The sequence below is a fragment of the Artibeus jamaicensis genome, unplaced genomic scaffold, assembly GCF_021234435.1.
Source record: "Artibeus jamaicensis isolate MK-2021 breed Jamaican fruit bat unplaced genomic scaffold, CSHL_Jam_final scaffold_537, whole genome shotgun sequence".
NCBI lineage: Eukaryota > Metazoa > Chordata > Mammalia > Chiroptera > Phyllostomidae > Artibeus > Artibeus jamaicensis.
Genome location: NW_026522047.1, coordinates 40,923,174 through 40,947,219, shown reverse-complemented (window position 1 = coordinate 40,947,219; position 24,046 = coordinate 40,923,174). Strand labels below are relative to the sequence as shown.

General features: G+C 45.2%; 2 protein-coding genes and 1 long non-coding RNA gene across 10 annotated transcripts in view; 2 read left to right on the top strand and 1 right to left on the bottom strand.

Moving 5' to 3' along the window:
• LOC119063731 (zinc finger protein 763-like) overlaps positions 1-9,677 on the top strand; it is a 19,954-nt gene extending 10,277 nt beyond the window's left edge. For 2 of the 5 annotated variants that reach the window (XR_008390268.1, XR_008390272.1), the window contains exons 4-5: positions 64-3,466; positions 8,866-8,927. The gene's annotated coding sequence lies outside the window, so the exon portion shown is untranslated. Of the gene's footprint in view, positions 1-63; positions 3,467-6,729; positions 6,783-8,865; positions 8,928-9,514 lie in introns of those variants that run through there. The other 3 variants (XR_008390269.1, XR_008390271.1, XR_008390270.1) reach the window with 3 other exon arrangements.
• LOC128626342 (uncharacterized) lies at positions 9,014-13,730 on the bottom strand. The gene is made up of 3 exons (XR_008390273.1): positions 13,267-13,730; positions 9,396-9,594; positions 9,014-9,091 (listed from the first exon to the last, which is right to left on the bottom strand). It is a non-coding gene; the product is annotated as an uncharacterized LOC128626342 (long non-coding RNA).
• LOC119063733 (zinc finger protein 77-like) lies at positions 13,608-24,046 on the top strand. Of its 4 annotated transcripts, XM_053658373.1 has the most exons (5): positions 13,796-13,870; positions 18,388-18,520; positions 20,132-20,444; positions 22,023-22,203; positions 22,606-24,046. In XM_053658373.1, exons 3-5 carry the CDS (start codon positions 20,309-20,311, stop codon positions 23,684-23,686), a joined length of 1,398 nt encoding a protein of 465 aa, XP_053514348.1. In that variant the 5' UTR covers positions 13,796-13,870; positions 18,388-18,520; positions 20,132-20,308; the 3' UTR covers positions 23,687-24,046. The 4 variants fall into 4 exon arrangements, with proteins under 4 accessions (XP_037021099.2, XP_053514346.1, XP_053514347.1 ...); XM_037165204.2 differs by lacking the exon at positions 18,388-18,520 and having other exon boundaries at positions 13,608-13,870; positions 20,318-20,444; positions 22,609-24,046; XM_053658371.1 differs by lacking the exon at positions 18,388-18,520 and having other exon boundaries at positions 13,608-13,870; positions 20,318-20,444.

Sequence of the window (24,046 nt, the reverse complement as noted above, 5' to 3'; positions counted from 1 at the left end):
TTTAAAAAAGAAAAAAAAATCACTTATGATCATTCATAATAGTGTGCTTCCTCTTTCGAACAGAAGTCATGTGCTGGAGGCTCCCTGTGAGAGGGGTGAAGCTCATCCATGCGGAGACACCCTGAACCCCGTCACAGATCTTCCTGTGGAGGAGGGACACCCACTCGGAGCTAAATCCCATGAATGTGCTAAGTGTGGAAAAGCCTGCTCGAGTCAGCCAAGGTCTCCCACTGGACATGAACCTCATCCCTGTGAGGAATGTGGACAAGCCTACATGTGTGTCTTGTGTGCAGGCCCTCACGTGGAACCAGAGCGTGTGGACAAACCCTGTCACTGTCGGGACACTGGGAGATACGTGAAGAGCCTCAGTAATACAAACTCCATCGAGTGTCAGAAATGTGGAAAAGCCTTCACTTGCCACTCCTCCTTTCGGGGACATTTGAGAGGTCACTGTGGACAGAAAATCCATGTATGCAAAGTATGTGGGAAAGCCTTTATGTATTACTTCTACCTTACAGGACATGCGAGAACTCACACTGGAGAGAAGCCCTATGAGTGCAAGGCATGCGGGAAGGGTTTCGGTAGTCTGAAATACTTTAGAAGACATGTGAGGACACACAGTGGAGTGAAACCCTATGTATGTAAGGAGTGTGGGAAAGTCTACAGGTATCTCACAAATCTGCAAGAACACGCAAGGACGCACAGTGGGGAGAGGCCCTATGTATGTCAGCACTGTGGGAAAGCCTTCAGTCGCCACTCCTCCCTGCGTGGGCACGTAAGAACGCACAGTGGAGTGAAGCCCTATGAGTGTCAGCAGTGTGGGAAGGCGTTCAGGTTTCCTGCAAACCTGCAAGTACACGTGAGGACACACACTGGGGAGAGGCCCTGCGAGTGTCAGCACTGCGGGAAAGCATTTAGGTATGCCGCCTCGCTGCGAGTACATGTGAGGACACACACTGGGGAGAGGCCCTATGAATGCCAGCAGTGTGGCAAAGCCTTCACCAGCCACTCTTACCTTCAGAAACACGTGCGAACACACAGTGGGGAGAAATCCTACAAATGTAAGGAGTGTGGGAAAGCTTTCAGGCAGCTGCAACATTTTCAAGGTCACATGAGACTACACAGTGGGGTGAAACCTTATGAATGTAAAGAGTGCGGGAAATCCTACAGTTTTCTCTCATCCCTTCGAATACACGTAAGAATGCATAGTGGGGAGAGACCCTTCAAGTGTCAGCAGTGTGGGAAAGCCTTCAGTCGTCTCTGCTCACTTCAAGGACATATGAGGTCACACACTGGGGTGAAACCCTATGAGTGTAAGGAGTGTGGGAAATGCTTCAGGTATCCTGATAACCTGCGAGTACATGTGAGGACACACACTGGGGAGAGACCTGATGAGTGTCAGCACTGTGGGAAAGCCTTCCGGTATCCCACATCCCTGCGCAAACATGTGAGAACACACAGTGAAAAGGATACGTGAATGTCGGCAATGTGAGAAAGCCTTCACAGGTGGCAAATACCTGCAAGCACGTGAGGACACATGATGGACAGAAACTCTGAACACGAGGACTGGGATACCTTTATTATTCCTGAAAATTGTGTTGTAAATGTGAGCAAACACACTGGAGAGAAACTGTATGGATGGAAAAAAATTCCGATGTAGCACTTCTCTCATTTTGTACATTAAAATTCAGAGCAGGCTGAAATCTTTTAATTATTATACGTATGGTATTGCCTTTGTAAATAGCTCATCCTTAATAGCAATTTCTAGTGTATTAATTTCTGGTTATGTTTCTGATATAAAAACTTGAGATAAGAAATATTTCTCTATGTTCCTTCATCTGCACTACACATTTTATTATCTTGGACTTTAATAATTGTATAGTTGTATAACACTTGTCTTGTTGCCATTATTATTACTTTTGGACTTAGGGGTATTTAGTTGGGTTTTTTTCATAATTTAGTGATTTTTATTGTGTAAAATTTACAGTTGGGGAAACTAAGGCTCAAAGAGCCAAAGTGACTTGCCCAATATCATACAACAGTTAAGAGTTGCTGGGGCTTCTCTCTCTTTTTTTGTAATGGCAAAACTTCATTTATATTTGTAAATTTGGAGTGGTAGACATACTACTTTTATATTTTATCTTTTTCAGTTATGATTTACATTCAATATTTTTTGTATTAGTTTCTGGTTTGACAGCATAGTGATTAGATTAAGTGGTTATTTTTATTTTCATGTGAAATGATAATAATTTTAGATGAAAAGTGTTTTGACTCTTTCCATTTTGTTCCCAGTATGTGATCATGACATGAGACCTGTATTGTTGCTTTTCTGGTTCGCTGCTGCAGACATCTACCCTTCACTTTAGTCCTTATCACAGAAATGTGTTGCTTTCACATTTGTTTGTTGCTAGTGGATACCACATCTATGTTTCTCACAGAAGTTAGTAATTATGGCAAGATCTCCTCTGATTATGTTCTTAATTTGATCTTTGCTTAATGTCCCTGATCTTATTTAGAAATTGGACACAATGCATTGAGTTACAAAGAGAGATCCAGTGTGAAAATGAAAGCTGGTGTCTAGATGATTCCATGTATTGTGTTGTCAGCAGGTAAGCTGGGAAGCTATATCCCATCATCCTTCTCCTTAGGTCACGAGAAGGGAAAGATGCATGAGGTTTGGAAATGAAGGTGCCATGACCCTCATATATTCTCTGCCATCAGCAGATAGAGATGTGGGAACCTAGTGGGCCCAAGACACAGCACATTCTCCTGTCTTCTGCCTCTGTCTGTCTAAGAACGGTCCCAACCAAACACAGGTTTGATGTTAGTTTTCTTTCAGGCAGCGGATTCCACAGACATTTCCAGGAGCTCTCCCATCATGGGCCCTCTTAGGTCTTCAGATTCACACAGATTCTTCCCGTAGCTCTTTGATGTACAACAGGCCACTTCTTCAGGCTATGGAGTGTAGCAGTCTTCTCTCATCTTGTCATTTCCTTTATCTTTAATGCCTCTCCTAATTATGTGATTTTTGTAGGAAGCATCTTGTTTCTCTACTGGTAGATCTTTTTCCTGCCTCCACCCTGACATATTTAACACTGGAGCCACAATACAGGAAACTTACCTCCCAGGTTGCATTGTTGAGAGGCTGCACTGACCTTGCGTTTCTTGTTTCTGAATACTTCGGTGGTGGAAATGTGCCTTTGTGACTACATTTGGCAGTTTGTGGAAGTTTTCTCTTTTAGCTGAATGCTCTCTAAATTATAAGCCCAGTATGTTTAATTATGCTCAATTTTTATATGTGATTACCAAATGTTTGATTCTCATTTAAAAAATATTTTATTTATTTATTTGTAGAGGTGGGGGAAGTGAGGGAGAAAGAGAGGAAGAGAAACATCAATACATGAGAGAAACATTGATTGGTTGCTGCTAGCACGTGTCCTGACCTGGGACCTGGCCTGCAAACCAGGTAAGTGACCTGACCAGGAATCAAACCAGTAACCTTTCTTTTTCTGGGAAGATTGTTCAGCCACTGAACCATCAGGGCTAATTCTCATTTTTTAAAAAAATATGTGATTCAAACTGCATTTTTTTCAAATGTAGTTTTCTACATTGTTTCTTAGCTATTATTTAGGTTTTCAAATCTGTTGTATACTGATGTTTTTATGTTTTATGTTTTTTTTAATTTTTTGAAATATATTTTATTGATTATGCCATTACAGTTGTTCTATTCCCCCTTCATTCCCCTCCACCCTGCACACCCCCTCCCCCACCATTCCCCCCTTTAGTTTATGACCACGTGTTTCAAGTTCTTTAGATTCTATATCTCCCCTACTATTCTTGCCCTCCCCCTTATCTATTTTCTACCTACCATCTATGCTACTTATTTTCTGTACCTTCTCCTCCTCCCACTCCCTTGTTGCTAACCCTCCATGTGATCTTCATTTCTATGGTTCTGCTCCTGATCTAGCTATCCTCTTAGTTTGCTTTTGTTTTAGGTGTGGTTCTTAATAACTGTGAGTTTGCTGTCCTTTCACTGTTCATCTTTTTTATCTTCTTTTTCTTAGATAAGTTCCTTTAACATTTCATATAATAAGGGCTTGGTGATGATGAACTCCTTGAATTTGACCTTATCTGAGAAGCACTTTATCTGCCCTTCCATTCTAAATGAAAGCTTTGCTGGGTAGAGCAATCTTGGATGTAGATCTTTGGATTTCATGACTTGGAATACTTCTTTGCAGCCCCTTCTTGCCTGTAAGGTCTCTTTTGAGAAATCCGCTGACAGTCTGATGGGAACTCCTTTGTAGGTAACTGTCCCCTTAGCTCTTGCTCCCTCTAGGGTTCTCTCCTTCATTTTAATCTTGGCTAATATAATGATGATGTGCCTTGGTGTGTTCCTTCTTGGGTCCAATTTCTTTGGGACTCTCTGAGCTTCCTGGATTTCCTGGAAGTCTATTGCCTTTGTCAGATTGGGGAAATTCTCCTTCATTATTTGTTCAAATAAGTTTTCCACTGGTGGCTGTTCCTTTCCCCCTTCTGGTACCCCTATAATTCGGATGTTGGAGCATTTAAAGATGTCCTGGAGGTTCCTAAGCCTCTCCTCATTTTTTCGAATTCTTGTTTCTACATTCTTTTCTGTTTGGTCATTTTTTTCCTCTTTCTGGTCCACTCCTTTGATTTGAGTTCCAGTTTCCTTTTCATTACTATTGGTTTCCTGTGCATTTCCATTCATTTCAATTAGTTTAGCCTTCATATGTTCCTTTAATATGTGACTAAAATCAACCAGTTCTGTGAGCATCCTGATCACTAGTGTTTCGAACTGTGCATCTGAAAGTTTGGCTATTTCTTGGTCGCTTAGATTTTTGGGCTCTGGGGCTCTGAATTGTTCTTGAGCCATGTTTTGATCTGTTCATGCCTGCTAGGTATGAGGAGCAAAGCCTTAGTTGTTCACCAGGGTGGGCCCCCCCGCCCCAGGTTGCTGGTTTGTGACCCTGTAGATGGGGGTGGGGTCAGAGAGGGACAATGGCGGTTCCCTCTGCCGCTTCCTGCCACTGGGCCCTGCACGGTCTATCTCACTGCTCCCTCCTTCACCGGTTTATCTGCACGCAAATGTGTGACCGTGGTCAGCCTTCAGTGAGTCCACCGCCCCACGCCTTCAGTGAGTCCACCACCTTGCACCCTCAGTGGGTCTGCCCGCTTCTCCACACCTGGGATCCACCCACGTCTGCTGGTGCACCTGAGTCGTGCACCAGGGTCGGTCCGGTGGATCTTTCCTGCCCGACCCTGCTCTGCAGCTGGCTCTTTCCCTCTTACCAGTTTGGCTGAAGGGTTCGTTGTTGTCAGACTTCTTTGAAGTTCAATTTTCTGTGGTTTTGGCTGTGTTTTTGTTGCTAAAACTTTGTTGTTTTTAAACTTGGTTGTGAGAGGAGGCGCAGTGCTTCCACCTACGCCTCCATCTTGGCGGAAGTCCTCTGTTTTATGTTTAATTATGAACTCATTCTAAGGAATAATTTATTGTTCCATTGTGACCATTTTTTCATACATATTCTGGGGTAGTAATACTAAATACATACACCTTTTGAAATTATTTTCTTGTTTCTCCTTCATTTTTATGCAGCTACCATCTTTGTAAATTAAAAATTACTTATTCTTGCTAACATTGAAAACCTAGCTATTGTCCTGTCAGTGGTCTCCAGCCAGGAGTCCTGCTCCTACAGCCCAACAGTGTGGGAGGGGAAGCGGAAGTGTGCATCTTCCCTGTTGTCCGTGGAGAACCTGAACTGTGTTCTAGGTGAAGTGAGCACTTTCGTTGTGGTGGAAATGAGTTATGCCAGAGCTTCAGCTTATAGGCCTAAGTGCCTTGAATAAACTCTATTTCTGGAAATGCTGCTTCTGTTTGTTTTCAGACAGCCCTTAGAGGATTAATGGAAGCATGTTCCTGTCTTGCATCTATCTTGTTGGTAGTAATTTTTCTGAATATCCACAGGATGATTCTTCCTGTGATGGATGACAGTTAATTGTTAATACTACTGCCCGGGAATGGTCCCTTGTATTATTTCCACTAATGAGAAAATGGGCCATGCTTTTCTCTTTCCATTTAGCTCACTTATGGTTCTATCGATCTGCCCCCAGAAGACAAAGCTTAGTTTCTGTCTCTGTGTCAGATGACCTCTGGTGGTACTTCTCTGGCCACATGCAGTCTGGAAGTACTGTCATGTTGTCATTTACCTGTCTGTGGCTGTATGTCTTGGATGGTGTGTAAGGTGGCTAGGCCATGAGGGACTTGAGAAAGGAAATGGTCAGCGAAGATACCTGTTCGGAGAAGAAGCTTGTACCTAATCAATTTCAACAACTATTAGAATGCATTTTACTCTCCAGTATCATCGATTCATCAATACTTCTCAAGGGGACATTGACCCAATAATAAGGCTTTCCATAGTTGCACCAACCTGTGACAGCATGGGACATGTGGATCAGATCCTCACAGTGGGGTTCCAACACCAGTTGACAGGACTCTGGGTGCTGACTTCAAACCCCAGAGGTGGGGGCGGGAACGGATGGCAGGACCTCCCTTAAAGTTATAGGTTAATGTCAAGTGGGACCCTGCCTTGCACAAGGTAATGCCATTTTGAGTCTTTGTTGTTAAACAAAGAGCAGGGGTTCATGGAATACAACCCCAGCTGACTGCTGACCCAGGAAATGAATAGGTGCTTTTGTACTCTCCTGTCCCAGCTCCGTACAAGGGATGCTCTGGGGAAACTGTGGACTCATCTGTCGAAGAGGAGGACAGGGAGTGATCCCCTCCCACAGCTGCAGTCCTCCATCAGGTCTGAGAAGTTAGGTGCAGGTCCTGCTGCAGCCAGCTTCCTGGGTTGGCAGGTTAGTATCTCATCTCCCAAAGGCCTGTCACTCAGGATATGGTCCCATGGGGAGGGATTCCAGGAGCACCCTCCAACCAGGGCCAGGGGCAGGAGTGCTTATAGCTCACCCGAACATTGCTCTCCCAGTAGCTGCAGCACTTGTGGGTACCTGCCCAGCATGATTCTAGAGTCCAGTTCCTATCTTTGCACCTGCAGGCCGGCAGAGAGCCAGCCCAGAGCAGGAAGCTCAGAGGCAAGATGGAGAGTGCATGTCTGTAAAAAGGCTAAAAATGGAACACATCCAAACCACAAAACTCACCACACTCCTGCTTCTGGCTATGTGACTGGTGCCTCCTTGCTAATTTTAGCTGCACATTGTTCTCTCTGCTTTTGTGATAAGAACAACTAAGATATCCAATCACAAAGTTATATTGACCTCCCAACAGCATCTAATCCAGGGTAAAGGATCACTTCCTAGAACACTCAAGTCATCTAACGTATGTCAAATGTGCTGTCACAAATGTTATGTCACCCTGACACATCGTACAGTCCTGCATGAGGTGTGTGTCCCTGGTGCTGTTAGCCAGTGTCCTGACTTACTGTCAACTACAGTGTGATCCTCATTGTCTTCGGGTAGATAACATTGACAAAGTCATTATTTTACTCTTATTATTTTAATAAGAATTTTAAATATATAAGAACAGACATTTAAAACTTGTAGGCACCTGGACCTGTTGACCAGGAATGCATTAAAATATAGATCGATTCTCTTAAATTGAGGAAATTTAGTGAGGCTAATTTGACAACCCATAAGTGCAAAGGGACATTTTAATACAGCCTCTCAGCCATTGAAAAGTAACATTTGTTAATATTCAACTGATTTGAAAACAGTTAATGGGATTTTTCTGAAACATGCTCATCACTGAGTAAAATGCATATCATTTTTAAGCACACATAAGTATAACAGCTGAACACATCCTGAGGGCTTGTGTTCAGTAACAAAAACTCCCACAGTCTGCGAGAGGGGGACAGGGTTTACTCCTCATGTGGAAGGGTGGACAGTGTGGCCACTCGATGCTGCTGCAGAGAAACCAAGTCCTACAGACTGTCGTCCACAGCATCATATCAGCCGAGACGGAGCCAGGATCCCAGACCCTATGAGACTGTCAACAGAGTGGGTGTTCACTACAGAAATGAGGCTTATATAAACATGGCAAGACCTAGAGAAGAGGAGGGTCAAAGCATCAGAGAGTCCACAACCATGACAGCCCAAATCCTGGCCTGGTGGGCACATTTGGGCTTGCCGGAAAACCCGAACCTCTATGTACTCAGGACTATAGACTCTGGTCCACAATGGGGAGCTCAGGGAGCTCACGTGTGGAAGCCAAGGCCTCCAAAAAAATTAAAAAGTTGGATTGGGTGCATGCTTGACTGCCCAGGCTGGTTATCAGGAAAGCAAGCTACGGGCTGGTGCCCAAGAAGCCTGATGCATCGTTCTGGTGGTCTGTATGGTGGGTCCAAACCCTGAGAGTAGCGGCTTCCTCCTCAGTACCTTCCCAACATCATGCAAGGGAGGCTGTTGCTGAATTCTAACCTAGGTGATAATGACGGGGACTCAGGGAAAGAGTGCTTCCAGCCTTACCCACAATGAATAACCATATCTACCTGTAGATCTCATTGACTTTCACAGTAGCACAGAAATACGCAGCACTTTGAAAGATGAGAAGGATATGGATATACAGATTTTATATATTTCATATATATATCTGGGTCCAAACAATAGTTAAGCAGAATAGTAAAATGATTATTTCAGATTACACTGAAAGCTGATACTGAAGTCAATTATGTAATATATAGAAGTACACATATATGTATATACTGGGTTCAGTGGTGTTCCCCCAAATTTCATATCTACTTGGAACATCAGAATATGACCTTATTTGGAAAAAAAGGCTTGCAGATGTAATCAAGATAAAGTCATACTGATTTAGACTCCATCTTAATCCAGTAATGGGTTTCCTTATAAAAGAGAAAATTTGGACCCAGAGAAGACAGACATGTTCACCCCATGTGAAGACATAAGCAGAGGTTCGTGCGCTCTGTCTACAAGCCCAGGAATGCAAAGGACTGTAGTGATGGCGGTGATGGAGAGAGACGCCTGGGTCAGATTCTCCCCCAACAGCCTCTAGCAGGAACCGATTCTGCCACCAGCTTGATTTCGAACTTCTGTGTTTCTAAATGGTGAGAAAATAAATTTCCATTGTTTCGGCCACCCAGTTGGTGGCACTTTGTCATGACACCCCAAGCAATCTAATCCATTTCCCAAGGATATTTGGGAAGGACAGCCAGAGGCCAGTGTGCCTGGAGCAGAGTGCAAGGGGAGCGAGGGCCACAGAGGTGGCAGGATGGCGCTGGGGCGGGTGGGGGAGCAGGTCAAGTTGTGAAGCAGTGGTGGCCATGGTAGACTGGCTTTGGTGGTGAGAGACATGGAGCCCGAACGCAACCTGGTGGGGCAGCTCCCCAAGACCCCTCAGTTACCTTGAGGATGGATGCTATTCTCGTGGATCTAATTTTAAGTTCAGAGCCATCAGAATTTCTTGATGGACTGGAGGTAGGGGGAGAGGAGGAGTCAAGGGTGACCCCATTCTTTTGTACAGGAACGAAGGGCCGGGCGGAGTTGCTGTCCACTGAGATGTAAGCCCCTGGAGCCACGCTGGGTGCAGCGTGTGGGTCCGGCCTGCAGTATGTGGAGTGGGGATGAGATTGGACAAACCGAAGCAGAAGATACAGGTGTAAGAATGTTACTGGATTTTACTACAATTTAAAAAAAACATTTAAAAAGAATTTTATTATTATTAGAAACATTATTCTAATAGCAGAACTGTAAAACTGCCAAAATAGGAGCCACCGTACATTGGCAGTTGAATCAATACACGAAAAAGGTAAAATCCTCCAAGGGTAAAAATAGATGAATAAACGTGAATAAAGGGCGAAGCTCTGGAAGACTAAACATTTCTGAACAAAAGACATTTGATATAAAATAGTACATTCTGTGTGATTCTATTTACATGCAATATAAAATGGAAAGTATTGCCTATACAGGTGACAAAAGTAAACAGAAACAAAAGGAAATTATCTTCTTTTAAAACAGATTTTATTTATCAATTTTTAGACAGAGGGGAAAGGAGGGAGAAAGAGGGAGAGAAACATCAATGTGTGGTTGCCTCTTGCATGTCCCCAGCTGGGGACCTGGCCCACAACCCAGGTACATGCCCTGACTGGGAATCCAACCAGTAACCTTTTGGTTTGCAGGCCAGAACTCAATCCACTGAGCCACACCACCCAGGGGAAAAGGAAATTATCTTGAATTAGTTTGGGATGTTGGTGACTTTGAGAGGGCAGGGTGGGGCTTCTGACAGGGCATCAGCCAGTGGGATGTGGGGTGGGGGTGGCCTTGCTGCCTTGTTTGGGTATGATGTCATGGATGTTTATTTTGTAATAGTTTTGTCCTATAGACGTCTTATGACCCTGGCCAGGTGGCTCAGTTGATGAGAGCATTGTCCTGTGCACCAAAAAAGTTGCAGGTTCAATCCCCAGACAGGGCACACACCTGTGTTGGGGGTTCGGCCTGCCTGGGGCACGTGTGGAAGGCAGCCAATCGGCGTTTCTTTCTCTTGTTGATGCTCCCTCCCCACCCCCTCTCTCCCCCTTCCTCACTCTCTGAAATCAATAAACATGTTTTTAGGTGAGGATTAAAGATAGAGTTTCATGCATTTTTCTGCATGTATATTTTACAGTAAAATGTTGTGGTACCATATTTTAAAAATCTATCTCTAATTATCTCAATAGATGGATAAAAATCATTTTATACTATTCAGTACTCATCGGTGACAAATTTATTGGTAATTTAGGGATTGATGAAAACATTCAAAATTTTCTGAAGGCCCTCTTTAAAAAAATGTTTATGGAAGAAGATAATATTGAAATAGAATATTCAATACTCTCTTGTTCAATAAAATTATGCACAAAACAATACACATCGCTCCAGTCCCCCTGCAGTCGTTGGTTGACTAGGTATGTGCGTCAGCGCCATGAGAAAGAGGTATCAGTTAGGAAAGGAAGAAGAAGGTGACTTGTTTCAGAGCCGAAACAGTTGTATGCATAGAACCCTATAGAACCTTGAAAGCATATAAGGGTAACCAGCAGGAAAAAAATGACTTAACAGGTTTTTAGGATATCAACTTAATATAAAAATTTTCCTTTTTAAAAAAAATATTTTATTTATTTATCTTTAGAGGGGAAGGGAAGGAGAGAGGGAGAGAAATATCAATATATGGTTGCCTCTTGTGCATCCCCTGTTGGGAACTGGCCTGCAACCCAGACATGTGTCCTGACTGGGAATCGAACAGCGATACTCTGGTTTGCAGGCCCGCCGCTCAATCCACTGAGCTACACCAGCCAGGACTAAAAATTTTTCTAATTAGTATGTATAGAAAGGAGTTGAACGATTTAAAACATAACATGTACAAAAGTAAAACTGAAATGATTCAAGTATCAAAATAAGTGTAATGAAACCTAATGTAAAAACCGTAAAATTATACTGAGTAACGTCCCCGCTGACTACAATACGCGTAGAGATGGGGCATATTGAAACAAAGGAGAGGGCGGTGGCAGCACAATGTCAATACTTAGCCAACAGATGCATCATTTTCATAAAATTCTTTTAATACTACTACCCAGTTTTCCTTAGAACTTCTGGATCCCCACTTCTAAATTTTACAAACAGAACAAATGTTCAGTAATAGCCATGCTTTTCTAAATAATGAGGTGAAGGGGCTTTTCTTCACCTGATCAAAATATTAATGACCCTGAGTAGCATGGCTCTGTCGCTTGGGCATCATCCCACAAAGCAAACGGTTGCCGGTTCTTTCAGTCCCCAGCCAGGGGCTGGTATTAAAGGTAATCAGTCTCTCACATCGATGTTTTTCTCCCTCTCTTCCCCTCTCTCTAGAAATAAATAAAATCTTAAAAAAATAACTTTTACATTGGTAACAAAACTATGAAAGTACAGAAGTATAATACAAGTACATTGGCATATTGGACCATTATAACTTAAAGTGGAAGCTTTGTTACCTTGAACATTATGGCTTTTCACATTAAAAAACTGTCTAGGGACATGTGTTTTATCAGGCTTCTTCCCAGTTCTGGGACTTGAAAGTGGCTCTGCTAGAATTCTCACCCCCACCAGCACCAGGCTGCCCTGGATAACCCAGCAATGAAGGAAACACAGCGTGAACTTCAGTTTGGTAAATGCTTCTTAAAGTTGGTCTTTATAAAAAAAGTTTTGTAAAGAGTAAAAAGACACCCACTATGAATGAACATATTTGTAAAACGCACAAGATTTATATGGTCTGAAGAGAAACCAGAGTATAAATGAACATATTTGTAAATCATGATAAGGTTTACTACCCAGAATACACAAAGAATCTTTACATCTCAATAGCAAAAATAAAACAACCCAATTAAAAAATGGGCAAAGGGTTGAAACAGACATCCTTCCAAGGTGAAATATCCATGAACAAGAAACACACAAAAATATCACTAACCATCAGGAAAATATGAATCAAAACTACAAGGAGGTACCACTTTACACCCAATAGGATGGCTACAGTCTGAACATCAGAAACAAGTGTTGTCCCAGATGTGGAGAATTTTGGAACCCTTGTCCATAGTTGGTGCGGACGTGAAATGGTGCTGCCACGGCGGAAAAGAGCTTGATGGCTCCTCATAGTTACACTTAGAGGTACCTATGATTCAAAGCTACCACTCCTCCCTGTACTGAAACAGATACTCAAACTTGTGTATGTGGATGTTCACTGTAGCACTATTCAAAAGTGTGCATGTTCCAAATGTCCATCAGTGGCTGAAGGAATAAATATATACATAGAATAAACATAGCATATGCATAGAATACAATGCTAATTGGCCACAAAAAGGAATAAAGCACTGACACTCGCTACAACATGAATGAACTTTGAAAGGCTGATGCTCAGTGAAAGAAGCCAGACACAACAGGCCACACGGTGTATGATTCCATAGAAGATATTCAGGCAACTCTAGAGACAGAAAGTATGTTAGTGGTGGCCAGAACACAGTGTTTACCTTGGCTATTAACGACTTTACGATTTTCTTAAAATTGGAGACTCAATTCACATACCATCACACGCATACTTTTGAGTGTAAAACTCAGTGGTTTTTGGTAGTCTCACAAAGCTGTGCAACGTCACTAAGCAATCTTAAGTAAATACAGCCTTTTACATTTCAAAATTCACAGGGACTGACTGGAAACCTGATTTGACATAAATTTCCTTTCAGTGCAAATGCACACCTGAATTCTAACATCGCACACCTTGTGCTTGTGTAATGGATGGCAAGCGGCGGGCTCCCCTTGCCATGGATGAAGGATCCCGGACCTCTTGTTGCTGACCTCAAGCCTTAATGTGGGGGTGGGAAGGAGGGCGGACCTGCTGATGTCAAAGGTCACACTTCAAATTCTTCATTCTTGAGCAAGGGTCTAATATCCACATTGCTCTTGTAGCCCCACAGGCTGACTGACCGCAGAGATCGCTTGTTGTGGGTCCGGAAAAGTGGTGCTCCGCTGGGAAATTGACTCAGGACTTCCTGGTCCAGCAAAAGGCCAAGAAAGTGCCGAGGAGGTTGGGCGGACAGTCGCTCGCCAGTTCAGGAGCACTCGCGACTCTTAAGTGACCTTCCGGATGGTCAGCTCTGGGGAGAACGGTGGCAGACACGTACCACGGTCAAAGACACGCACTTCCGCCTTCCTCAGCCACGTGACCCCTGCTTCCGCTCAGCAGTCACCCGTCTTCGCTCTCATCCGCAGTTGCGCTACAGTGCGTGTTCCACGCGTGACCTCAGGGGTCCCGTCACCGTCGCTCTCCCCTGCGGCGGTTGCGGAGCTGCTGGGCGTCGTTTCCCCGAGTAGCGTGGAGATGGTGAGTGCGCGGTGCGACTGGAGAGCGGCGGGAAGGGCTGGTTCTATTCGGCTGGAATGGGCCGTGAACGCGCATCGGGCCTCCCTCTCCCCGACTTCCAGACTGTAGTTTCGGCCCTCAGCCGAGGGGTGTGATCTTGGCCTCCTGTCCAAGGAGGTCCCCTGAAAGCGTCCTCTGGGTCCCGACCTCAGTGTCCGTCCTCAGCGGGGAGTCGTGTAGTGCTGGCGCCCTGCGAATGCCTCCAGGGGAAGTGTCTTAGGAACGTCCCCCTGCTGTTGTGGGGAAAATGCAGAAACTTTCACGCGTTAAAGTGAGAAGAGATGGATTGATGAAGTCATTAAAATAATAGTGATTCTTCCGTACGGAGGTGCAGAGTTGGCGACACTCTGCTTCATGTTAAAACCTAATAGTCGGAATTATGCACATTCTCCAAATACGTGACCTATAAAGGCCTGACATGTTCTATTCTGATTTACTTATTTGCAATTTATCATGAGTTTAATAGTGAACCGATGTTCTCTGAAAGAGAGAAGCAGTTTCCAATTATTTAAAAAAATAAAAGGTGCCTTAGAATGTTTTCCCTTGCTGTATCCTGCATCACTGGTGAGAATTTATGAAGGGAACAGATTCGTGGTGATCATGCCACCTGGCCCACCCCTTCCCTGTCTCGTTCTGGACTAGGTGCCATCTGAGGGAGAAGTGAGTTAGAACTTCTCAAATCCGGAGAAGCTACTGTCCTGTGGGTTGATGCGGAGTCACCAGCACCCTGAGTGGGTTTTTTTCTGCACTTTTCTAACATCCGCCTGTGCGGTCTCTAAAGCTGTTGCAGGGAAGAGGTGACGCGCTGAATCAGCGTTCCTGCGGAATCAGAAATTCCTGCGGGATTTCTCCACGTGACCTCTGTCTCTGCGCGTCCTTGGCCCCCAGGGACCATAACTGTCCAATCAGAGGAGACGGTGTGGGGCCGGAATGTAATCGTGTTACTGGGCGGGGCTAGGGAACTCTGGAGGATCCCGCCTTCTGTCAAACCAGGGTCTTATGTGTGCCTCAGATCTAGCCAATTAGAGTTCATGGTCCAGTCAGAACGCGGGACCTTTGAGTGCCACTCAATCAGGCTCGGAGACGGTGCTTTCGCAGCCCACGTGATCGTTGTTTTGGGGACCCCTAGCGCTTGTTCGGTCGTGGCCCCACTTGTCTGGCTCATCCTGTCCGCAGCCCTGGAGAATTAGATGCCGGAAGGACCCAGGAATGTACACCGGAGCCTCCGGATGGTGAATGCTTGGGGTCCACCTTGAGACCTGGAGGGGCTGGTTCCACTGGCCGGAACCGACTGGAAATGACTGTGGGTCTGACATCCCACATCCCTCTCCTCCGTCTTCCCCCACCCCGGGAAATCCAGACCCGAATCTCTTTCCTCCGCAGGGAGTGGGTTCCCGGTGTCCTATTACTTCCCTGGGAAATCCAGACCCGAATCCCATTCCTTGCCTATAACATTTCTAGAGAGCCAAAGCAGCCCCACCTAGGGTCTCTCCTGTCACTGGTTTTATCCTAAGTCCTTGTTTCACTGTCCCCACCTTTAAAAATGTACTCTCAAAATCACCTGGGCTCATGTTGTGAAATCTTTCCTGCGTACTGCCCTGGCCTGGTGGGTCAGTGGCTTGGAGTGTAGTCCTGATACATCAAGGTTGCAGGTTCAATCGCCAGTCAGGGCACACATAAGAATCAACCAGTGAGTGCATAAATGGGTGGAACAGGTTGATGTTTCTCTCTCTCCCTTCCTATTGCTCTAAAATCAATCAATAAATAAAAATTAAAAAAGACACCACACACTATATTCTGGCCTGGGACAGACATGCTCTGGGCTCGGTTTTTTTCTGGGAACTGTGGGATGGGACTGTCCTCCACATACTGAGTGAACTCCCAGCTCGGGTCAGCAGGGGCTTGTTCTGCAACTTAATGCTTGTTCTGAGGGCGCCAGCTGGAACACGTGGAGGAAGGGGTCCAAACTCAAGGTGCTGTGGGGAGGACAGAAGGCTGGCTAAATCTTGGATTTAAAAAATGGGAATTTGTGATTACTCAGACAAGGCTGTGAAATAGGAAACATCCAAGCTCTGGAAGGAGAGACTTTCATTTAAAAGAGTCCTTGAAAGGATGGGGAGGAGGGGCCATTGCACGCAGGACAGGAGCTGTGCAGCACGGAGGATGCTGTCATCACAGGGTCTCCAAGTACCGAAAAAGGAGTTGTTTTGCTTTTACAGAGAGGAGTCCGCAAAGCTAGGATGTACCATGTGAGGTGGGGATGGCAGGTCCCCAGGTTAGTGTCCCCAGGTTGGTAAGGGGTGTCCCCTGGCTGGATGAAGGTGGGTCAAAGTTCAGCTGTCTGGCAGGATTGGGGAGGCTGAACCAAGTCTGGCCAACAATCATTTGCTATGCTTGGTCAGTGGCAATGAGCAGTTCACCTGGTCAATGATGAGACACAGAACCGGGATTTTGTGGGGTCTGGGTCCAGCCTTATCATGAGTAAAAAGGGGGGAGGGTTCCTGTAGTGTGCCTTTCTCCAGAACAAACGTATGGAGAGTTCCTTTCACCTGCAGCAATGTTTCTAGGAGCACAGGGCTCAAGGAGGGTACGGGATTGTTATCGGACACCGTGAGCATCCCAGCCCCTTCTGTGCCCAGCTCAGCACGGAGCTTTCCCTTTTTCCAGCCTCAGTTTTCAGCAGATGTGGTCAATTCTGATTGTTCTCTGAAACATGATGATAATAATAAACCAACACTTGTTTTCTGAAAGAGATGCTCAGTTTCCAGTTACTTGAATCCGTAATAGTGACCTAGCGTTTCCCTCCCTAGTTTAACCTGGAACACAGGTGGAGGCAGTGATTGTGTGGGGTCTCATTCACACTCTGGGACAGGGGTCCTTCTCTCATTCAAATGACCACGGAGCTTGAATCGGGTGTTTCACCTGGGTGGGAACAAGCTGCTCCCAAAGCTGGTCCTGTGGAGGAGATGAGGGAAAGTGCAGCGGGCCCCTGCTGGGTGCCTCCCGCTAGAAGTGGCATCCAGCTCCCAGAACCACCCGAAAGGAGCAGTTGGTGCCCAGAGAAGCCACGGAACCTGGGGAGACCCCCCCCTGCACGTGGGCTGGAGCGGTTTGCCCTGAGGTGTACTGTGGATGCCCTGGGGCTATATGTAAAATGTTGGCTTGAATCTCGCGATGAGATGAACAATGAGGCAAACAGCCGTGCACTCACTGCTTAGGTGAGGAGCCAGGCCCTGGGCAGCTGCTGGCACCCCCAGCCTCTGCGTGCTGCTGCTGTGTCTCATCTTGCTCCGGCTGCCAGGGTGACTGCCCTCCTGAGTCAGTGTCATTCTTTATACCTTTACCAGTTCTTATTCATCGCCAAGTAGTGTGTTGTTTGATTTTTGCCCCTTAGATTTCCAATTAGTGAATGTTAAAATTAGTTCACTGTCACTGTCACACAGAGGCTTCTCTGTGATGCCTAGCCCTCGTCTGTTTAACATGCCCTTGTGTCAGGCTTGGTCCCCAGTTTTCTCATCCATTCCACTGCAGTCGGAGTTTTTCTAAGGGCATTTTTGGCTAGTCAGCAAATTTACCGCAGGCATTCTGGGTGTCATCTCCAAATGGACATTGCAACTGCAGTTTCTACGTTTCGGAGACAAATCGTGGGGTCATACTTATGGATAAGTTTAAATTTCCCAGGAAGTGATGGCGGAGCGTATGAATTGACAACCCCCCATCCCCGCCATACCTTTTGTTCTTGTGTCCACAACTTATGTTACCTAAGTTCATTTTTGTTTATCAAAAATGTATGACCCAGCATCTCCTGGTGACATGTGTTTCTTACCGATCACCATTGAGGCTGAGCATGTAGTGTTTCACCTTCTGTGAAACTGTTTTCAGTCATTTGGTCACATTTTATTATTTTCTATGTCTGATGTTTTCTAGACACTCTGGGCAGGAATCCCCTGTCGTGTGCGGATACTGTACACATTTTGAAAAGCGTGGTTTATCTTTCAACTGTCTTTATTCTGTCCTGGTGAATGAACTCTTTTTTAAAAAATATTTCTTTATCTTTTTTAGAGAGGGGGAGAGGGAGGGAAGGAGGGAGAAAGAGAGGGAAAGAAACAATGATGTGAGAAACATCAGTTGGTTGCCTCTCATATGCCTCAGCTGGTGACCGAACCTACAACCCAGGCATGAGCCCTGACCCGGCATCAATCGGAGACATTTCCCTTTGGGGGACAACGCCCAACCAACCGAGCCACTCCGGTCAGGGCTGGTGAACGAACTCTTAATGTTACTAGAATTGAATTTCTTCTTTTCAGACTTTCTTTTATAGTCTCAAGTTCTATTGTTTTTGAAGAAAATCGCCATTAATTTAGGAAGAATATATTTTTAGCTTGTCAAACCTATTTTTTCAACAGCATTGGTTGAGATAGAATTTAAATACCATAAAGTTTACCTGTTTGACATAAGTGTTTCTCGTTCATTTACAGAATGGTACCGCTATCCCCATATTCTCATTTGAAACATTTTTATTGCCCTAAAAAGAAACCATGTGTCTACTGGTCGTCACTCGGCATCCAGTCTGTCCCCCGCCCAGCGATGCTCCATCTATTTTCTGTCTCTGTAGGTTGGCTCCTGTACGTGATACTACACTATCTGTGGTCTTTGTGACGTCTGTCTGGTAATAATGTATTTAGGGGTCCTTGATTTTGTGCCATGAATCAGAACTTCATTCCTCTTATTGCCAAACATATTCCATTGCATGAATAGTCCCACATTTCGCTTATCCTAGTCACCTGACAGACTGTGGCATTCTTTCCAGTTTTTGGCTATTGCGAATCACGTGTGTTAGTTTTTGTGTTGATGTCCTGAGCACGTAGACACCTAAAAGTAGAGGTACTGTGTTAGGTGAGAACCATGCTCCGCATTTTAAGAACCTGCCAGGCTGTCTTCTGAAGTGGCTTTAACACTTTACTTCCCGTAAGCCATGCACGAGGGTTCCGCATATCCAGGCCAGCACTTGTCTGGCTCCACAGCGCCCCTAGTGGGGTGAGTGGCTATCCCCTGTAGGATTTAAATTTTTTTTTTTTTTTAATTTATCTTTACAGGGGAAGGGAAGGAGAGAGGGAAACATCAGTGTACGGTTGCCTCTCGAGGGTCCCCTGCTGGGAACTGGCCTGCAACCCAGGCATGTGCCCTAACTGGGAATCAAACCGGCTACCCTTTGGTTCGCAGGCCAGCACTCAGTCCACTGAGCCACACCACCAGCCAGGGCTATCTGCTGCAGTGATTTTCGTTTTCCTGGTGACTAAAGTCTAGCATCTTCCATGTGCTGATTGGCCATTTGTATTTCTTCTTTGGAAAGATACCTGCTCACATTCTTTGTCCATTTTTCAGTTGTATTATTTGTCTTTATTTTTTATTTTTATTTTTTATTGCTCTTATATGAGTTTTTGTGAATATATTTAGAATAGAAAGCTCATACCAGGTGTGTGGTTAGCAAAGCCGAGTTGCAGCCTCAGTTGAGGTGGCATCGTTTTTGCTGTAATTGATGTTTTGGGTTTTTTTCCCTTTAAATTTTTAGAATATATTTTATCTTCAACCATCTCTGATTTTTTTTATAATTGCTGGCTGTTTATTTCATGAATTTATTGTCATTTGACACTGCATCAGAGGTAGCAATTAGGTTACTCGTTATTTTCTCTCCTTTAAAGTGGCAGTTGGCTCACTTACCTTGGGACCCCCCAGTGATTCTTTTTTGAGTGGCCATTGTCCTTAAATGCAGGCCCTCCATTGTTCGCCAGAGAGGCTCTGCTGGCTTGTCCAAATCTTCAGGAACTTGGCCCTCCTCTTACCCAACAGGTGTGCCAAGCTCTGGGCCCTGGCTTATGTCAGTGACCACAGCGTTCACCTCATCTTGGAAGGGGTCACATGTCGATCTTTGTCAGATAGAAGAGGACTAGACCAGGCTCCCAGACTCTGTTGGCACTGGAGGTGAGATCTGTGAGGGCAAACAGCACTAGAACTCACAGTGTTCACGACGGGCTGACGTCCTGGTTTCAGGTCTTGAAATAACCTCTGAGCAAACCGGTATCCATTTCCACGGTATCCAAACCATAGTTTTATTTTTCAGTCTTTAGCTTACCGCAGAATCTGCTCTAGCTCATTAGAACTCATTCTTTTTAATTGTGTGTATGCAAATGTGTATCGCTTGTTGTCGCACTTTGCTTCCAGGTTCCAAGCCCTTGCCATCACTGAGTGTGCTGCATTTGGTCCGCTTGCTTATTGTCATTTCCCATGGGAACGTGAGCTCAGGTGTCCTAGGAATTGAGTCCAGGTCCCTGACTGTCAGCCTGCCCCATCCTCCCCCACGTGCTGGTGAAGTGGTGCCTTGTTGAAACAATATGTGGGATGTTTCAGAACTCAGTGGTCTTTGCGGATGTGGCTGTGAACTTCACTCAGGAGGAGTGGGCTTTGCTGGATGGTGCTCAGAGGAAGCTCTACAGAGATGTGATGCTGGACACCTTCAGGAACCTGGCCTCAGTGGGTAAGGATCATTCATCCCTTCCGTTAGATTTTAGGGAAGATGTATTTCTTACAATTTTTGTTTCTCATTGGAGCCAAGGAATGCAATATGTTGAAAAAAAGGACAGACACAATTCAAGGATTTGTGGACGCTACCTAGAGTCAAATGGCTTTTCCATGATAAAGTTTCATGTATTAAACATAAATAAAAGTTCTCTTGAATAAAAGTTTGAGGTTTGTTAATTTTATAGGTGTGGCCATAGTTTCTCCAGTTTGTTGTGGGGCAGTAGGAGCAGCCTTACGGTTTTCACCTGGAGAACATTATGCTGCGGTTAGTACACGTTTAACATGGGAATCTTGCTGCAAAATAAACCCATACTTACCCCTCATTAAGAGCCTTGAAAATCATAGTATTAGCCCATCTCATGGAATGTTTGTTGCCCTCCATCCTCGCCCATGATGAGCTTTTCTCCAGGAGCAGGGCAGCACCACAGGCTCTCTGCTCTCCCGGCAGCACCGGGACTGAGGACTGCTCCCTCCGGGGCCTCGGGGCCCGTGAGCACCTGGAGAGCACCAACCCCCAGGGGGAACAGGTTCCAGACAAGGGACTGATACTGGGACATATCCATTAGAAACACGACTCAATCTGTGTTTGAAAAGGGTGACATTTATCACTTACCTGTCCTTCCTCTTGGACTTTTCATTCATCCTTACTTACTTGGTAAGACTTTTTGTATCTCCTCTTGTAAGGGGAGCATTTGGGCACATGCATTTTGCCCATTTCCTTCCAGTGTTGCTTCAGTGATACTTACCTCAAATTCAGTCTTCATGGCCCTGGCCAAGTGGCTCAGTTGGTTGGAGTGTTGTCCCATACACCAAAAGGCTGTTTGATACGTAGGTTGCGGGTTGAATCCCCGGTTGGGGTGCACACCGAGTCAACCAGTTAATGCTTGTCTCTCACTTCAGTGTTTCTTTCTCTCTCCCCCTACCTTCTCTCTCTTTAAAATTAGTAAAAACATATTCTCAGGTGAGGATTAAAAAAATCAGTTTCCATTTCTCTTGAAGTACTTAGTGAACAAGTTGCCATTTTGACCCATTTTCCCTAATATTGCCAAAGTCTCAAATAGCTGAGGTCTCAGGTTATTTCTTTATTTACATACCCATTCTTCCTTATAGAACTTGTTTACACATTGTGGGATCAGCACATGGAAATACATTTACATAGGGTCTATTTTCTTATCTCCTAAGTAAATTAAATTACATACTTCAGAGAGATTGCAGGTTTGGTTCCAGACCCCTGCAAGAAATCCAGTATCCTACAAATATTTTGGTTTCACAATATCTAGAAAAGGTAAATTTGTACTATACTGTAATCTGTTAAGTGTGCAATGGCATTATATCTTATAAAAACCTGCATGCCTCAGCCAGAAATACTTTATTGCTACTAAACGCTAACTCTTATCTGAGCCTTCAGCAAGTCACAGTCTTTTTGCTGGTGGAGGGGCTTCCCTTCAGTTTGTAGAAAAGGTGGTATCTGCACAGCACAATCAAATAAAGTGCAGCACCTTGTGACATACCTGTGTGCCACCCTGTGTTGCAGCTTCTTGCACTCAAGCCATAACCAGTGGATCAAGCCCTGAGTGGGAAACCCTGGAGAGTGAAATATCTAGTGGAGACAACATAGTCAGATTCACAGGAAACGATTCCTGCTCTCTTTCTGGAGAACACTGGACATTTCACAACATTGGAGACCAGCCCCAAACCCAGGGGAGGCGTTTGAGGTGAGCAGCACTTCCACGGGAGGAGGGGGCTCCGCAGAGCGTTAGACTAACTTGAAGTTAAAGAAGGAGCATAGCTGTAGCTGAACAATCATGCACTCAGATAATGACCACCTGACAACATTTTCATAAACATGTTGGAGATGCTGGGTGTCTGTGCAGAATTTGGTTGCAAACAATGATCAGGAAACTGCACTTGTCAGAAGCACTGAACTAATGTTACTGCTGCTTTCGAGCTCAGCCAGACATCAAGCTTGCTCCACATTGCAACAGTGCAGGCAGTACAGAGAGCAAACCCATTTGTTCAAAATATATTCGCAGTAATTATTAACAACCATCTGTAAATTATGAATAGAGAAATCCTTACAATTATATTCCTGGTAATGTGCTATTTCTTTCGAACAGTAGTCACGTGCTGGAGGCTCCCTGTGAGAGGGGTGAAGCTCATCCATGCGGAGACACCCTGCACCCCGTCACAGATCTTCCTGTGGAGGAGGGACACCTGCCTGGAGTTAAGCCTCATGAGTTTGCTAAGTGTGGAAAAGCCCGCTCGAGTCAGCCAAGGTCTCCCACTGGACATGAACCTCATCCCTGTGAGGAATGTGGACGAGCCTGCACATGTGTCTCGTGTGCAGGCCCTCACGTGGAACCAGAGTGTGCGGACAAACCCTGTCACTGTCAGGACACTGGGAGAGCGTCTGAGAGACACGTGAAGAGCCTCAGTAGTACAAACTCCATCAAGTGTCAGAAATGTGGAAAAGCCTTCACTCGCCTCTCCTCCTTTCGGGGACACGTGAGAGGTCACTATAGACAGAAAATCCACTCATGCAAAGTGTGTGGGAAAGCCTTTATGTTCAAGTGCCACCTTAGACGGCATGTAAGAACGCACACTGGCGAGAAGCCCTATGAGTGTAAGGAATGTGGGAAAGGCTTCAGCTGTAACTCCTACCTACGAGAACACATGAGGACGCATACGGGGGAGAAACCCTATGCATGTGAGCACTGCGGGAAAGCCTTTCGATTTTACTCCTACCTTCGAGAACATGGGAGGACACACACCGGAGACAGACCTTATGAATGTCAGCAGTGTGGCAAAGCCTTCCGGCACCTGTCCTCACTGCAGTCGCACGTGAGGACGCACACTGGGGAGAAACCCTATGAGTGTAACGAATGTGGGAGGAGTTTCCGTTGTCCCAAGTACTTTAGAAAGCACGTGAAAACGCACAGTGGGAGGAAACGCCATGAGTGTGCGGAGTGTGGGAAAGCCTTCGATTACTCCTCGTCCCTTCGGGAGCATGTGAGAACGCACAGTGAAGAGAAGCCCTACGAGTGTGTGGAGTGTGGGAAGGCGTTCCGGTGTTCCTCATCCCTGCAGAGGCACGCGCGGATGCACACCGGGGAGAAACCCTACGAGTGTCAGAAGTGTGGCGAAGCCTTCCGGCATCACGCGTCCCTGCGAAGACACAGAGGGACTCACACTGGGTAGAAACTCTGAATATAGGGACTGTATTTATTTTTCCTTAAAGCTCTATGAGGAAACACTGGAGAGAGACCGGATGAGTGGAAAGTAGGTGGGAAATTTTTAGATCTTCACTCATGTCGTGCGTGAAAACTCAGGGCTATACAGAAACCTTTTGTTGAAATACGGTTTTCCTTATAAGTGCCTCACCCTGAAGAGGGGTCCCTGTGTGTTAATTTCTAGTTTACATTACTATATGAGCACTTAAGACAATACTCCTCTATGTCTGCCTCATCTGTACTACATACATTTTGCTATCTTCGACGTTAATGAATTGTAAGTTATATAAAACTTGTCTCACTTCCATTATAATGTCTTTTGACTCAG